This window comes from Tursiops truncatus, chromosome 10 (assembly GCF_011762595.2).
Source record: "Tursiops truncatus isolate mTurTru1 chromosome 10, mTurTru1.mat.Y, whole genome shotgun sequence".
Taxonomy (NCBI): Eukaryota; Metazoa; Chordata; class Mammalia; order Artiodactyla; family Delphinidae; genus Tursiops; species Tursiops truncatus.
In genome coordinates this window covers 77,633,507-77,650,873 of record NC_047043.1, presented here as the reverse complement: position 1 = coordinate 77,650,873, position 17,367 = coordinate 77,633,507, and the positions used below count along the sequence as shown (strand labels likewise).

General features: G+C 42.0%; 1 protein-coding gene across 18 annotated transcripts in view; it reads left to right on the top strand.

Moving 5' to 3' along the window:
* Positions 1-17,367, top strand: part of ADAMTS9 (ADAM metallopeptidase with thrombospondin type 1 motif 9) — a 232,660-nt gene that overhangs the window by 79,695 nt on the left and 135,598 nt on the right. For 15 of the 18 annotated variants that reach the window (XR_012334666.1, XR_012334665.1, XR_012334678.1 and 12 more), the window contains 5 exons: positions 1,513-1,617; positions 1,750-1,917; positions 3,906-4,175; positions 9,213-9,374; positions 11,518-11,694. Coding sequence is in view for 1 of the 18 variants with exons in the window: in XM_073811332.1 (XP_073667433.1) it covers positions 1,513-1,617; positions 1,750-1,917; positions 3,906-4,175; positions 9,213-9,374; positions 11,518-11,694 (882 nt within the window). In the remaining 17 variants the exon portion in view is untranslated. The remainder of the gene's footprint in view (positions 1-1,512; positions 1,618-1,749; positions 1,918-3,905; positions 4,176-9,212; positions 9,375-11,517; positions 11,695-17,367) is intronic. The other 3 variants (XR_012334674.1, XR_012334680.1, XR_012334679.1) reach the window with 3 other exon arrangements.

Below are 17,367 nucleotides of genomic sequence, written 5' to 3'. Positions count from 1 at the left end.
TGTATATTTTATTGTTATTTGTAAATTTTATGCTACACATTCTCTATATCAGAAAAACTTATAATAAACAAGCATATATATACATGCACAGGTGCATGTAATATGTGTGTATGTATATATGTATATACACATACATATCTGTACACACGCATAAGCACGCCTTGTTTCTCGAGAGAGCTAGTTGGTAATCATTCACCAGCACACTATTCCATGTAGACCTTGATTTTGGCATCTTTTGTGTGAGGAGAATATGTAAAGAGAAGACTGGGGTTTGCAGATCAGCTTTGCTAATTGCAGAAGACAGGATTTGAACCCAGACTACACCCAGAAGTTATGCTCTGAGGCCCCATCTGGCCACTGTACTGCCTCGGCTCTGAGTGCCCTCAGTCTGCTACTTGGCAACATGTGTTGTTGATGGATGCAGAGTCTCAAGAAAGGAAATGAATATGGCAGTGTTGTTCATGCTGTCATTGCTGATCAGTTAACGAAACACCGCTTGTGACTTGTGTCATCTTTATTTTTTTTATTGAAATGTTCCAACCCACTGCATGATAAATGCCTGGGAAGTAGCTGCGACATCTAAACACGCAGAAAGTAAGGTCTTAGCGACTCCCTTAGAGATTCACAACATACGTTTCTAAGTTATTCAGTAATATCCATGGACTGACTATAGGGCAGCTCTTGCAGCTGCAGCATGTGAATAAATTTTTCACTGTGCGACAAGTTCCCTGTGCCATTCTTTGGACCCAGGCAGAGGAATAGGCAAGGTCTGAACCAAATAACAGAATTTCCTGTTCAGTTGGTAAACTTCCTAAAGTCACTTCAGCACTGAGCCTCCAGCACTTTGCACTGTGCCCGGGCATCCTAGGCATTTAATGGGTATATATTTAATCCAAGAACATTTGATAACCACTGAGGCTGGGAATGATTGTGAACAGGTGTGTACTTCCGAGTTCCCATTTGGAAATCTGGGAATATTACCTACGCATGGATAACCTCCGTCCATCATAGGAATTGCCTCTGAGTGATTGAGGGGTGTGATATAAATTCTAGGCTTTGTGATATTGAATACACCTCTTGTATCTAGAGTTGACCTTCTTCGGGGCCTCAGGAACTATCTGCGGGTACACTCAGAAAGCAAGTTCATGGTTAGCAAAATCTGATTAAGAAGTGAATTGAAATGTAGAAGCAGAAATTGGCCTGCAGAATGTTTCAAAACATTAACAGTTAATCATGTTAAAAGGGTATGCTGCTCTTTGCTAAATTGTGTGTCATTTTACAATATCTTCTTCACACAAACAGGTAAATAAATGTGGTTTTGTATTAAGGCACCTACAAAGGGACTCAGATTATATCCCATTTCACAGTTGAATTTGTAGTTGGGGCTGAGAGGTGTCACGTGACTTGCCCCACATCACCCAGAAGTCTGAGATCTTAGAATTCTTTGTCCTTATATTTGTATACGCCATGACTGAAAGGTAACTTTGGCTTTTTCTTCCCGTCCGCGTCTAGGACTGTGAATTACCATCTTGTCACCCTCCCCCCGCTGCCCCGGAAGCAAGGAGAAGCACACACAGTGCTCCAAGGACCCAGTGGCGATTTGGGTCTTGGACGCCAGTAAGAACGGAAGAAGTAGAGAGGGTGGGAGGGAAGGCAGACGTTCTCTGACACGACTTGAGAAAGTAGGTTTCTATCCAGTGAGTGACTGTTTCAGATAACATTTCTGCATTGTTTTATTCCAACACCCAGTGCTCAGCCACTTGTGGAAAAGGTACCCGGATGAGATATGTCAGCTGTCGGGACGAGGATGGCTCTGTGGCTGACGAGAGTGCCTGTGCAACCCTCCCTAGACCAGTGGCAAAGGAGGAATGTTCTGTGACCCCCTGTGGGCGGTGGAAGGCTCTGGACTGGAACCCGGTAAGCAAGTGAATTCTTTGGAATTGGGAGAGGACTGGGGGAGCTGTAAGGAGGATGACTAGTCGTGGGTCCCCAAGGTCAGCGGGCACTGTTTTAGAATTGGACTTGGTTGTGAGATATTCTTCTCCGCGTATGTGCAGCTGGTATGAATCTTAGCCAGATGTGCAAGAAATGCACATTTTTTAAAAATGTGTAAATCAACTTACAACCCCTTAAGCCCACATCCTGTTGGGCTGGCTGGAAAATGCAGTCTTAACTGAGCCAAGTCACATTAGAATGTAGTAGGCTTGTGGAGTACCAGAAGTAGCAGGGAGAAGTGGGGGGAGTAAGGGCAGGGCCTCAACTTGCATCTGGGTGCCTCCTGCATCCCGTGGTCCCTTCAAGTCCTGTGCCTCTGGCTTCCCTGCCGAGAGAGAGAAGTAGGAACCCTCAGGCGATGCTGGGGACCCAGCCTCCTGTGCACACAAGGAACCACCTGTGGACTTTTATAAAAGTAGAAAAAAAAAAAAAAAGTAGAAAAACCTTTGTGTTCAGGTAACTCCTGCTTTCTGCCTTGCAAAAGCTCCCAAGTCCAGGAAATACAGAGCTTAGGACAGGTGAAGAGAATGGAGATGAATATCTCAATAAATACCATAATACATATATGAAATGTGAGAGCTGGATTCAGAGAGAGCTGTGTAAAAATCCAGACATTGACATTAACTGGCTGCATGACCTTGAGCAGTCTGGTGTTAGTCCTTGAACCTCAGTTTCTTCTGCTCTTAAAATAGGCCAAAAAGAATATCTACCTTATAAGGCTGTTGTAAGGATTATTTGAGATTCTATCTGTTAAACGCTTAGAACAAAGAAGGTGCTCAGTAAATGGTAGATAATCTCACTCTCACGCCCTGAGCTTCCAAACGTACACAGGTACATCTGTCAGATCCATCTGTCTACTCACCAGGTATTTAGAAAGAGCAGTGACTGACAAATAAGAAAGTCCTTGCCTTTATGAAGATCATTCCAATGGCAATTCCAGTCAATGAGCAAATAAAGGTATAAATATACGATATAGCACCAGATACTGATACATACCAGAAAAAAGGTCAAACACAGTAATGGCAGAGAGAAAGGGGTGATGTGCTTTTAGACAAGGTGGTCAGAAAAGGCCTCACATTGCATTGAGCAGGGCTTGCATGGAGTGAAGCAGTGAACCACATGGATATCCGTGTTGTACAGCAGAAAGTAGAGCAGCTGCAAAGACCCTCAGACGGGGGTGTTCTTGGCCTGCTCAGAAAGCATCCATAAGGCCCGTGGGGCTGGAGTGCAGTGTGGAGAGTGATAAGAGATGTGTCAAAAAGGTAGCCAGGGCTTCCCTGGTGGCGCAGTGGTTGAGAGTCCGCCTGCCGATGCAGGGGACGCGGGTTCATGCCCCAGTCCGGGAAGATCCCACATGCCGCAGAGCGGCTGAGTCCATGAGCCATGGCCGCTGAGCCTGCGCATCTGGAGCCTGTGCTCCGCAACGGGAGAGGCCACAACAGTGAGAGGCCCGCGTACTGCAAAAAAAAAAAAAAAAAAAAAAAAAGGTAGCCAGTGGCCACATCATGAAGGGCCTACTAGGTCAAGGTAAGGACTGTGGACATTATTCACAGTGAATTGGGAAGTCACTAGGTGAATGACATGATCTGACTATAGTTTGCAAGGGTCATGGTTTATGATATGTGGATAACAGGCTTGGGTTGGGAGGAAGGTGTCAAGATTACAAACAAGAGCCCAGCTGAAAGTCCACTGCAGTAGTCCTGGCAAGGGAAGGCAGTGGCCTGGACTAGGGAGGTGATGGCAGAGGTGGTGGGAAGTGGCTGATGGGGATGTATTTGGCATACTGGGCCGACAGGGCTTCTCCATGAAAATGACCATGAGGTGAGAAGAAAAGAGACGGGGAGATGCCAGGGTTCTGGGCCTGAGTGACTGGCTGAACCACCCTTTCTCTTTCTGAACGTCCAATGTAGTGCTCCGTGACGTGTGGGCAAGGGAGGACCACCCGGCAAGTGGTCTGTGTCAACTACAGTGACCACGTGATCGATCAAATCGAGTGTGACCCGGATTATATCCCAGAAACCGACCAGGACTGTGCCATGTCACCATGCCCTCAGCGGACCCCAGACAGTGGCCTCGCTCAGCACCCTTTCCAAAACGAGGGTTATCGCCCCAGGAGCGTCAGCCCTAGCCGCACCCACGTGCTCGGAGGAAACCAGTGGAGGACTGGCCCCTGGGGAGCAGTGAGTATTCCCTGAAGCCTTTGCGAATTTGCTTTCTTCTCTTTCATTTGATGTAGTGCTTGGAGGGAAACAAACTAGAAACACCTCTGGAGCATATTAATGTCAGAAGGGATTGACACTGTGCATTTTCATTGGTTGAGGTTAATTGCAGTCCCAGAAGAGGTGTCACTTGAGACAGTCTGCCCGCACCTCTAAGCTACCTTAACTGGGTGGAGGGGAGGGGGTGTCACTGCTGGATGATTTGATCAGACAGCTTCCTGGAAGGTAATGTGAAGATGCGATGATTGATCCTGGAGATGGCAGGCAGCTGTTACCTGAAGGAAAATTAAAAGGGCAGAAGAACTTTTCTGAAAGGGAGTTTTTAATGAAAGTCATTTTCCTTCTTGCTGTCTTCCAGATGAGTGTAGTCTTGAAGTGTCACAATTGCTATGCCATTTGTAGTAGTAGGTCATTGTCTTGGATTAGGAGAGAAGGAGTGGGCCGGGTAAAATCTGTGCTTAGAGGGAAAATTCCATACCTGAATGGTTATCAGCACAGGCTTTAAGGAAAGATGCCTCTGTCGGATCCAAGGACTTGTACTTTCAGATTTTGCTGTCTTTGGCAGGTCCCCTCTCCTCTTTGAGCCTGTTTCCTCATCTGTAAAACAAAGTTAACAGTAACTCCAACTTTCTTGGCTTGTCGTAAGAATTAAATACAACGATGCAAATAAAGTGTTTTTCACTCTGCCCACCATCGTGACAATTTAATAAATGTCGACGATTATTTTTATTGTTACCGTTATCTTTGTCCTTCAAATTAGGAAGACCTTGACAAATAATATTTAGCTAGCATTCAAAGGAAAAATATGCTCTCAAAAGTTTCAGAATTTTTGTTGAATAATTTTCCAAAAAATAATTTTATTGTGGAATACTGGACATGTCTAAAGGAACTTCAGGAGGGGTAAGGTAGCAAGAGACCCTGGGGAGGTATGGGGAGTTTGGTGTTTATTAATCACTCACGAAGTCTTTTTAATTGTTTACTATTCATTTCCTTCTAGTACTGCTAATTGTGTTTAATTATTTCTGGACTAAAAAGCATTAGAAGGAACCTGTCGGTTTCCCACCATGGTTATGTTTCAATAAATTAGGTTTACTTTCCTGTGAATGCAGATAGCCACTGAGTGTTTTCACACACTGCACCTGTTGGTTGTAAGCAGAACATCTGCCTGGGACCTTCACCACCTCATTCTCCTCCCTTACTTCCCACTTTGAGGCTTCCTTTGCCTGGGTTAAAAGAAATTTGGGTTCTGAGAAATTAAAGGGTGATCAAGAGCGGTCATCACTGAGTGTCCCATGATTTTTCCAGTGGAAAAAATTCACAACTCAAACATGTCTCTTCTAATGATAACACTAGAACTTAAAAAAAAAAAAAAAGGGGCACTGAAAGCTATTCTTGTTTAGGACTACATTTGTGGATAATGCATTCCTTTAAGATTGAATGATTCTGCCCTTGGGCAGAGTTCCCAATTAGGGAGGATTAGGTAACCTTTTTGCAGCAGTGGGCAATACCATTCTTCTCATTGTGCCTGTTTTTTGTTTGGGGATTTTTTTTTTTTTTCTAAGTTAAGTGAGGCTGAAGGTGGACAATGTGATTCTTCAGCTGTAGGCTGACGTGCCTGACTTACTTCCAGGAGAGTGTGGCATGTGTATACATCTCTGTGTGGTTCGGGATGCATGGTTCTTCCTGCCTGCCAGAGCAGGAAAGGCAGCAAAGCATCACGAACACTGGAGAAGGGGAATCTAACGTTTCCAGTAGTTTCTGGAATCAGAACCTCATTTTACAGTATGTTTTTGCGTAAACCTGAACCTTCTGTAAGTTTTTTGGTGTGTTACCAACTAGGGGTCTCTGGTTGCAAGCAAAAGAAAAGGAATTGATTCCTTCAAGGGAAAGCAAAACAAACAATACTGTTCATTTAGCCCCAGTAGAGACTGGGACCAGAACATCTTCAGGGATCTAGCTAGGGGTTGGCAAATTTTTTCTGCAAAGGGCCAAGTAATAAATATTTTCAGCTATGTGGACCATGCAGTCTCTGTTGCAGCTAACCAGCTCTGCTGTCTTAGCACAAAAGCGGGCATAGACAATATGTAAACACATGGAAATGGCTGTGTTTCCATAACACTTTAGTTATAAAAACAGCTTGCAGGCCAGATTTGGCCCCCAGGCCAAATGCCAATCTCTGATCTCTAGATGCAACAGTATCTACAGTATAATTTCCTTTTTTTTTTTTTTTTTTTTTTTGCGGTACGCGGGCCTCTCACTGTCGCGGCCTCTCCCGTTGCGGAGCACAGGCTCCGGACGCGCAGGCTCAGAGGCCATGGCTCACGGGCCCAGCCGCTCCGCGGCATGTGGGATCTTCCCGGACCGGGGCACGAACCCGTGTCCCCTGCATCAGCAGGCGGACTCTCAACCACTGCACCACCAGGGAAGCCCCAGTATAATACATTTCTTTAAGGAGTTTCTGTCTTAATGAACCCTTTTCAACTCTGAACCACCCTTGAGTTGCTCTGCTCATGATTCAAATTCCCAGGAAAGGCTGATTGGCAGCCCGTTCCTCTTACTCCTTGATCAGGGAAATGTAGAGCATCTTAAAACACAGTGCCACTAAGATGACATCCATTGGCGGAGAAATGATTCCTTAAAGGAAAATTGGGCTGCCAGGTGTTAAGGGGAAGTATAGTAGGCAGATAAAAATACCAGATGTCCATCATCTCTTGCTTCCCTAGTGGCCATTCTCTCTTGTTCAGTGTGGATGATAGGTACAGGGTTTACCTGGGAAAATATGTCATCTAAAGAGGACAGGAAAATTGTTAACAAAATAAGTCCAGAGTGAAATTCTGCAACATGAGAATGGAACTAAGAATCCCTGTTAATCAAAAAATGGCAAAATTGGACCTGGAGAAAGATGATGTACAATACTTCACCTGTGTATGGGAGTATAAAGACCCAGGCCGATGCTGGGCTCAGAACTGTGCAAGCACAAGTTCTAGACTATATGGCGCAATTGCTTGGCCCCCAGCTGAGCGCTCTATCTGTTTGGTCAGATTCTCAATAGGAAGCATCTGACTGGTCACTGGGCAGCCAGTAGATTAGTTGACCTTGGATTTGTTGTCCTTCCTTGCTCCACTCAGCCATATTGAAGGGAGGGTAGCATGTGGTTTATGGAACTTTGCTTCTAGAAACTCTAATTGGATCAGGCAGTAGATCCTGTGACTAGCACTATAGGATCTAATAGGGATACAAGTATGACATTGATCCCCTCTGAAGGAGCTTACCATTTTATTGGGACAATAACACAGGTGACATAATAAACAATACAAGATTTTATTATCAAAGGAAAAATTCAAGGGCCAAAATATATATATTCCAAATCTGTTAACAATATGGAAGGTCCTTCCTAATGTTTTAAATTCTGGTCCCCAAACAAAGCTGATTAAAATAATAGTTCTCTGTGTTTCTCACATAATAAGCTGTTTAAAAGTAGAAAACAAATATTTTTAAGTTTCAAGTGAGTATATCAGAACCCTCAGAGAATAGAGGTAGGATTTTTGTAAATCAAACATTACCGGGCTTCTCTGGTGGCGCAGTGGTTGAGAGTCCGCCTGCCTATGCAGGGGACACGGGTTCGTGCCCCGGTCCGGGAAGATCCCACATGCCACGGAGCGGCTGGGCCCGTGAGCTGTGGCCGCTGAGCCTGCGCGTCCGGAGCCTGTGCTCCGCAACGGGAGAGGCCACAACAGTGAGAGGCCTGCGTACCGCAAAAAAAAAAAAAAAAAAAAAACACCTAAATATTTGCTCAGACAGAATTCATAAATCTATTTTCCTGCTCTACATTTAAAAGTTAAACTCAGTATTTTTGAAAATCATTTATAATTTGTCCAGCATAGGCAGGGAAATTGAACTGAAGTCCAGTACAATAAGCAAAAAATAAACATTTTCACATCTTTATATGGAGGAAGCCAACCAGCAAGGAGCAGTATTTATGGGTATTTTGAAATAACACTGGGGCTGGGGTTTGATAGCACAAATCAGCCATTGGAACTCGGAACTCAAAACAATGTTGCAGATGCAGTGGGAGACTTGATAATTCCTGAGAATTGGATTGCTTGGAGGAATAGATGGTTGTTTTACAAGCAAACAGATTGTACAAGTTAAGGGTCAGAGTGAAGGAGACTAGCAAACACATCGGGTTTCAAAAGATAAGGAAATTATGGAAAGAAAAAAACACTCAAGATGTAGATAAGTAAGAGAGCTATGAGAAGCTTGTGTGGGAAATTAGCTGAAGGGTGAACATAATTCTATGACAACCGTGAAAGGGAGTAAGCAGTAGGCTCGTGCACCTGAAGAGAGGTCTGTCAATATGGAATTCAGGTTCACTGGGGAATAAAAATAAAGAAGGAAAACAAATCTTGCTACCATTAGCCTCTGAAGTAGAGGCTTTTGCCAAGGGAGAGACAGAAACATTACCTGCAAGGAAATGATATGTAAGTGACATTCCGTGATGCTTTCCTTGAGTAATTGAAGGAGTTAGTACAGAAGCTTAATTTCAACAACTGGCAATTCCTGAATCATGTGATTTGACCCCGGTGTTGAAAGGGAAGTTAAATGTTGTTTCTAAATAAGCGCTTGCAGTTTTGCAAAGAAGAGAATTTCCCAGTAGACTGTGGTGTCAGTCAGCACGTCTGTACCTCTCAAAGATGCAAAGGACAGCTTTGGAAATCCCAAGACATGATCACTTATTAGGCATTGATGAAACACCTGCTGAGACCTAACCTGCTCAAGGGGGAAGCCGTTTTTCTGCCCTCCAGGTGTTGCTAAGACGTGAACTTTAAACAGCCCCACGGAAGGGAGGTTCTCAGGATTGCTTTCTGTCCATTGTGGATGACTTGAGAATGGTTTCTGCCACATTTGTCTCTGACCCTTCAACCAGCTGCTTTTTGTGTCCCTGAGATGGAGATCGAGGTAGGGATTAACCTGTTGACTGATGTCTGCTGTGTTCAGTGTTCCAGTACCTGTGCTGGTGGGTCCCAGCGGCGTGTTGTTGTGTGTCAGGATGAAAATGGATACACCGCCAACGACTGCGTGGAAAGAATCAAACCCGATGAGCAGAGATCCTGCGAATCTGGCCCTTGCCCTCAGTGGGCTTATGGCAGCTGGGGAGAGGTGAGAGCAAACTCCACTTATACATCCTTTGGGAAAAAACAAACACCAAACAGCGTTATTGTTCATAGTTTATTTGAAGAAAAGAACTAGCTCTAGTTAAAGCTTCTTGATTTCAGGTTAACTAGGAGAACAGTCTTAATTCTGGACCATTTTAAAAGTGCATTTATTACCAAGTAGAGACAGCTTGACTACATAGGAGAGAAAAGTTAGGAAAGAATGCAGATTAATGCTACTTTAAATTGTTAACCTCTGCTGATTAAAACATGGGTGCTTTTAAAGTGATTGAAAATGTGTGTTAAATCAGTGATTGGAAACTTTGCCATCTTCTTCATAGTCTTGGGGTGTTTGTGATGCACCCTTGTTCCCATGGCATCGTGTCTCCTAATATTTCAAATCCCTGATGAACCAGAATGAATAGGAGCTGTTATTCCTATCAAAGGTGATGCATTTTAATTGTAGAAATGAATAATTAGCTGTGTAGTCTCAAATAATAAAATTCTTCAGCTGTTACCTTTTAAGAATTGCCTGCTATGACCGATGAAAGGCAATAGAATATTTGGAGCAGACAAAACTGGGTCCCATTCCCAGGCCTGGCTCTTACAAGCTTTGTGGCTTTAACAGATAATACAACTTTGCCAAATGTCTGTATTCTCATCTATAAATGGGAATAATAATGGCACTCACTTGACAGTGTTCACATCTATTATATGAGATAGTGCGTGTCAAAAGCCTAGCCCATAGCCTTCAATCACAGTTAACTGCTTTTATAATAATGATAATCAGTATTATTACTCCCAATAATACTGCTTATCATTAGCATTACTATTATTATCGAATGGGGTTTTGAGCCACTATCATGTGTAGGACTTAGATGCTTATTGTTTTGTATTTAATTAACAAAGAATATATCTCTCTACTCTTGAATCCACAGGGAGAACCCATATTTAGAGTTTGTTGAGTTGTTCTGTCTTGACTGTAAAATTTATAAAATAACACACGAGGATTAACATCGTGGAGACTCCCCCCACCCCGCCAAGAGGGGAACAAAGACACATGAGATGGACGGGCATGTTTGTCCACACCCCTGGCTAAACGAAATCACGTGTCCACATCTCATGCTTTCATCCACGTAACCTAGTAGTCATAGGCACTCATAACGGAGAGTTTGTTAACTTTCGGTGATAATACGTCATTCTGGAGGGCTTTGCTGAAAGGCCGGAAGGGGAAGTCAGGTTTGGAGACGTGTGTATTGTGGGTTTCCCAAAACTCCTCGTAAAGTTCTGTCCCGTGGGGCCTGTGCTTAAGCTTCTGTAATTGGATAGAAGCCAGGAGAGTACACGCATTTGCTGGGATGCTGGCTGTCAGCACGGACCAGATCATTCCAAATTCTGTGGGAGATCTGGCCTTGACACAGCAGGGGAACAGTCAGTGTTCCTGGATGTGAGCACAGCGGTACTGTCCAAGAAATACAACTTGTTCCTGCCTCAGAAGTGTGGGTCTAGCCAACAGTCAGAACCTTATCCAATGTTCCCACCACACTGTTTACTCATCCTAGGGGAAAGCCATCATTATCCTCAGATTCAGAGATAACATAAAATATTTGAACGTCAGAAAGGTCTATGGAGACTAGAGTCACAGAATAGACAAAGGTTGGTGACAACTTCTTAGAGGTTGCCCGAAAATAAAACCAGCTAAGTCATTATTTCCTTTATTTGGTCCTGAGTAGTTTTTAGATTTTTGTTTCTTTGATTTTGGGTTTTGAATACCTCAAAAAAAGGCTGTAGTCTTATCCTAGACACCTGCTGTTGAATTGACTTTGATCAAGTGAAACTCTCTTAAGCTCAGTTGCCCCATATATAAAATGCGGCAAATAATTACACTCTCCTCTTGATGAGATAATATATATAAAAGCACTTAGTGCAGATGAAGAGCTAATGCTCAATAAACAATACCTACCATGAAAGTAGAGGGCTCCGGTCTGCTGCGTATATTACTTTTGGTAACTCAGCTTCATTCTGCCTACAGACTTACCTTGCCTGATGCTGTAATAGAGTCTGGCTAAGACGTTTCTCTTACAGGAGAAGAAAATTTGCCACTGGCTCTTCAGGCAAAATAACTGCAGCCTTCCTTTTTCTTCTTCCAGTGTACTAAGCTGTGCGGTGGAGGCTTGCGGACAAGACTGGTGGTCTGTCAGCGGCCCAGCGGGGAACGGTTTCTAGATCTGAGCTGTGAAATTCTTGACAAGCCGCCAGATCGAGAGCAATGTAACACACATGCTTGTCCTCAAGACGCTGCATGGAGTACTGGCCCTTGGAGTTCGGTACGGCCCTAACTATTCATGTTTGTTAAGCAAAATATGTAACTAACATGCCCAATTCCAGGGTGTTCTGGGTCACTCCTTTGGGACAGATAATTATCCTCCTCACGAGGGCATCCCTGAAACTGTGCTATACACAGTCTGCTATTTTCTTCATATTGACATACAACAGAATTAATTAATTTTTTTATGAGATTGCCAAAGTGACTTTACAGGTGACTTGTACCTCAAACAGGCCTTTGCCAATGCCCAGAAGTAGCATCCTTTCCTATAACTAGACTATATATATTTGTGTGTGTGTGTGTGTGTGTTTTTTAAGAAACTAAATAACTCCGTGCCGTTATTAAGCTCCAAAGTGATTTAACCAGACAACTCAAAAGCAGATATTCTTTCCTTTACTAAGCTGGTAGTTTTGACTTTGGTGGGAAGATACCTGCTTATTGAGGCCAAAGCAATTTTTGATTCAGAGACTCTACCTTGCCTCTCTGTGACTCGGGTACAGCTCTCAACACAATCACCAAAAAGCTTGTGCCCACAAAATTGACTGAAACCATTTGGAAAATTCAAAAGACCAAAAGTGGACTCAGTGACCTGATGCCATTCAAGGCATCTGAAATGTTCTCTCTTCTATCAAGACAGAAAGCCTGTTTGAGACCATTTTTTTCTTTGGTCCTAGGCTTCCTTTGTGATCTACTTTTAAATGACATTGTGAGACAGATTCGCCATTGTAAATACTATGCAAACTTCTGGGGCAGCTCTTGGCAAACAGAAGGATAGGCTATGTCGAAACGAGACTGTGGCTAAATTGTGCCATAGGTTATGGAGTCATTAGGGCTGTTTCATGTAAATAGAGTAAACATTCCTGTGAATACATTCATTGCACTGAAGCTGAATTAATATTATATTAAGTCATATCCAAAAGCCTTTTTTATTCCATAGGGTTCTGAGGAAAAGTCTTAACCATTCCTAAGACCAACTAAAGAGCAGATGAACTGACCTGACATGGCTAATACCTGTTGACACTTCTAAGAGTCAAGGGTTTCAGTGTCGGAGATTGTGTCTGCAGGTAGAACTCTAGCTGTATAACTACTGTACTTTGTCTTAAGTAGAAATCTAGAAGAATTTAGAGCGTTATCTCAACTGGTACTATTCAGCTGGGCTCTAAGGATTTTGTTCAAGGGCATTTCAGATGTATTGTTCACCCAGAGTATTTTGTCGGTAATACTGGCACTCTCCCAAAATGAACATTTTGAAAAAGATCAGAAATAACCTTAAAATGTCAAGAACATCTTCTGACATTCCAGCTTCCCTAAGTCACCTATTACATATTATTTTTCATAAAATTTTCCCTCTTGAGCCCATTATATTTTCACCCCTTTTCACTCAGCCAACACTAATACCACACTGGAGTATATTTCAAAAACTCTAGTAGCTCTCTAAAAAGTTGTGTTTCTTTAATATTGACCAAAAAACATCTCCTAACCCTCAGAGGGTATGTGTGTGTGTATCTATAATATAATAATATAATATTATATACTATATATTGTATATAATATATATACAATATATATTATATAGTATATATACATTAATTTCCACAGCATTCTCTTTTTTGAACACTTTCTAAACACAGCTTAATTCCTTTTTACACCGGATCCCCACCCTCTCCCACAGATATTTTAAGAGCTTAAGTGCTTAAATTTTAAAATACGATCTGCTCATTAACTGAAGGCTTTAAGTTTTTCTTATTGTAGTTGTTGTTCTTGGGCCTGCACATAGTTTTCTGAAACACACAGAGAAGAAGAGAGAGAGAGCTTCTAAATGCTCTGTAATGCACAGGAGCAAATACACAGATTTTGAAAATATTTTTGCTGCCTATGCGATTTTAATGCTTCCTTTGTAAAGTGATCATTATTCAAATATATATTCAAATGCCTCTGCAGCCTGGGAGCAAGGCCACTTCTACAAGGCTTTTTATTGTGATTTTTACAACAACTAAATCAAAAGCGTTTTATTTAAATAGATTCATTTGTAATATATTACTTAAATTATGTGTGTGAGGGCAGCCTTTTAGATTCTTAATGTAGGATTTGGATTTTACTTTTATGTTGACTTCTATTGATGCTTTGGTACAATTTCTTAGTAATTCTACATTGAAGCATACCTCAGTGAATTGTGTTAACAGCCATAAAGCCACTTCTATGGTGCTTCATCATTGTAACTGAGAGTGACATTAACAACAACAAAAACTGTATTCAAGGTGCTAACATGTTGCTTTCAAGAGAAAGTGAACTCGATTTATTAGAGGCCAAGGGTAGCCTTTAGTCCCCCTCCGGCCTTGTTGCTTTCTTTCCCCAAGTACTCCCAAGCTGGAGATAGTGTCGAGAAGCAGCTATTGCTGTGTGAGTCTTTTCCAAGGTCAAAACGAAGATAGGCTAGTTCAACAGTTGTTACCAAGGAGCAGTATTTAGGAGAGAAAGTGCAAATGGCTGCTAGCGTGGTGTCCAGGCTCTCTAACATGAAGCTTTTGTGAATGTAGGCTTCAGGTACTCATTTTAAGACCCTTAATTCTGGCTCAAGTCACTAGAGATTTAGAATCGTGATTGTGGAAAACACCTTCCCCAGATTTCGTCTTTTCTGGCCTCTCTTGAACGTGTCCTTGCACTCTGACTTGGTAATGTTTTATTTTCGAAATAAGGTTCTTACCACTGATTTGCCTATTGCACGCACACATCCCGTGACTAGAGGGGTAAAGAGGAAAGAGAGCTGTCCAACTAGTGGGAAGTGGGTTCAAAAATCTGTAGCATTCTAGAGTGAGCTGCTTCCAGATGAAATCGAAAAGGTTGCTGGGCGATGTCACCCAACCAAGATGGTCCTCCAGCCTTCCCTTTTGCATCGCCCCGTGTATCTGCTGGCTGATTGCCTTGGAGACCATGGTTCTCCTTAGGAGAAATTGCTTGTGTGAGTTTTTCATGCCAAAACCTAAATGTGTTCTCTGAGCCTTGCTTTAGGTGCTTTGGAATAATGCCTGTCGACCCGAATAATGAGAATTTATGAGCTCACGAAGGAACTGTGCTTTTGTTTCTGCCTGGCCAACTTATGAGTTTGTGTCTACCTCATTTTCATATTAAAGTTTGCAGCTTCTGTAGGTAGGAAGAGAAAACGTCTGACATCAGTATTTTATCACCTCACCACATCTATCTCTAGCAAAAATAAAGATTGTAAATATCACTACCATACTTTCCGAATACATTTTAAGCAGCCAAGCCTAGTATTATCTGAATATTTTGAGCAGTACAGATTTCTATGTGTTTATATAATAAAGCATATTTATTTTTTCCATGTTATTTAATTTTGCGTACTATGTTTAAAAATCAGTGTTTATCAGCAGACTGTAAAGGCAAATAGGCTGTGTGCTTAGAAATGCATGTGTATGTTTCTTTTGGTTTTAAAGACACGTTTTAATTTTGTAAATCCCCTCCAACCTGTACCATCCTCTCCCAAATCTGAGTTAGCCAAGTGGCAAGCTTTATGTAATTGGATAGTGCAAAATGTGTATTTTAGGGCTTCCCTGGTGGCGCAGTGGTTGAGAGTCCGCCTGCCGATGCAGGGGACGCGGGTTCGTGCCCCGGCCCGGGAAGATCCCACATGCCGCAGAGCGGCTAGGCCCGTGAGCCATGGCTGCTGAGCCTGCGCGTCCGGAGCCTGTGCTCCGCAACGGGAGAGGCCGCGACAGTGAGAGGCCCGCGTACTGCAAAAAAAAAAAAAAAACGTGTATTTTAAAGGGATACTTTAAAAAATATTTCTGGATTGGAAATGATGCTTAGTGATATAAACAAAAACATACGAGGCCTAATATTTTGTTGGTTTTTTTTTCTTCTCTAATACTGTTGTCCTGATTCATTGAGTCTCACCTATGAAATATGAATACTCCATTTATTGAATTTGTAGATAATGCTAAGGCATAACCAGAAGACAAAACCAGTGATTAGGAGAAATGGTTCTGAATACGTCAGAGGAGCCAGGTACAGGAAAAAGCTCACCTAATGTGCATCAATTTGATCATACCTTATTCTTTGTGTTCAGATAACTATAAAAGACTTACAACATTTGTCAGTTTTGTTATTTGTTCACCTGAAATACATTTCAGAAGCATTTCTTATTAAAGAAAACATAACAGTAACTGGAAAGTTTTAAGAGAACCTGCACTTTTCAAAAAATGATAAATCATAAAGATGACCTCAGATCTTTGCTGGTTCCACTCCCCTGCTGAGCCTCCATTTTGCACTGTAGTTTGTTATGGTAACTGGGGGGGGGAAGGACCAAAATAAGGGAGTCCCTATATGCATTTGAGGGTTTTCTTATGAGGTGCTGAATAAGATAACTTCTCCAAAGCAGGTGATCGTAGCTAACGTTTACTGAGTATTTACTGTGTACCAAGCCAAGTTAAGCAAATCTGTGTCACATTTAGCCCCCGTGTTACCCTGTTGAGAGAGATGTTTTTATGAATCCATTTGACTGTGTGATAATCTACTTTAGCGATACAACTTCAATGTCAGTATACCTTTTTTTGTTTTTCTCCCCTGGGAGAAAGAAGGATTTATAACTTGTAGCCAGTAAGGAGAACACCAAGGATCTTTTCCAAAGCAGTGTCTCCCAGTGTCCTGTTTGTTTTGGTAGAAAGAAACAGCTCATGTTCAGAATGAATTTTTTAAACTCCTGCTTATATTCAATAAAAGGATATGCCTAAAACTCACACTCCATCTAGACTCAACATTATTTAGCTAATACTGGCATTGCCCCTTTGACTCCAGCAATAGAAAATCTAAATTTATAACTTTTACTGGTAAATTCCCATAACCGGCAGCTATGAACACTTCAAACAACTGATTATGTTTAGGGAATGGCAAAACAGCTCTCTTTTTTATTTTAAAAATATCATAATAGCCAGATTCGGAGGATGATATAAAGATTTGGGCTATAAGGAATATCACATCAAATGTGTATGCATTTTTATATAAATATAAGATATTTTTTTCTTTACTAATGAAGACAGATCTTAAACATACTTCTAGTGTCTTTTAAGAAAGAAATAAGAAACACATTATTTGCCTCTATCAATATGGAGTATAAAAAATAAGATAGGTTTTTTTTTTAATGAAAACATTATGACATATGAAATTACAAAGTTTATTTGAACTCAGGGTAGATTAAGACTCTATAAACCACTCATCTCACATGTGCTCCAAAAAAGCAAAACACTGGCCTGCATCTGTTTCGTTGGAGATAAAACTTAGCTGGACTTTTTTTTTTTTCCCTCCGTATTTACAGTGATTGTACGCCTATCAGAGATTCTGTTCCTGCTTTCTGACAGCTGATATTTCTTGATAGCTTGACAGATTTCTGTTTTTACAGTCTTAAAAAGTCCAAAGGTGGGGATGGGGGCAAGGGTAGGAGAGACGTTAGACCCTGAGAAGGAGTGAAGGTCCTCCCCCCGACTCAGGTCAGCGAGTTGCCCTTTTGGAATGGACAGGAATGGAAACTTTGGAATGTGGAGTGGGAGGTAGAGGCTGAGTCCAAGTCTAATTGGCTGGGAGGGAATCCTGATTATTAAAGGCAGTTGAGGAAGATTTATGAGGAGGGCGTAAAAGACTGTGGGTCATTCCTTTTTAAAAA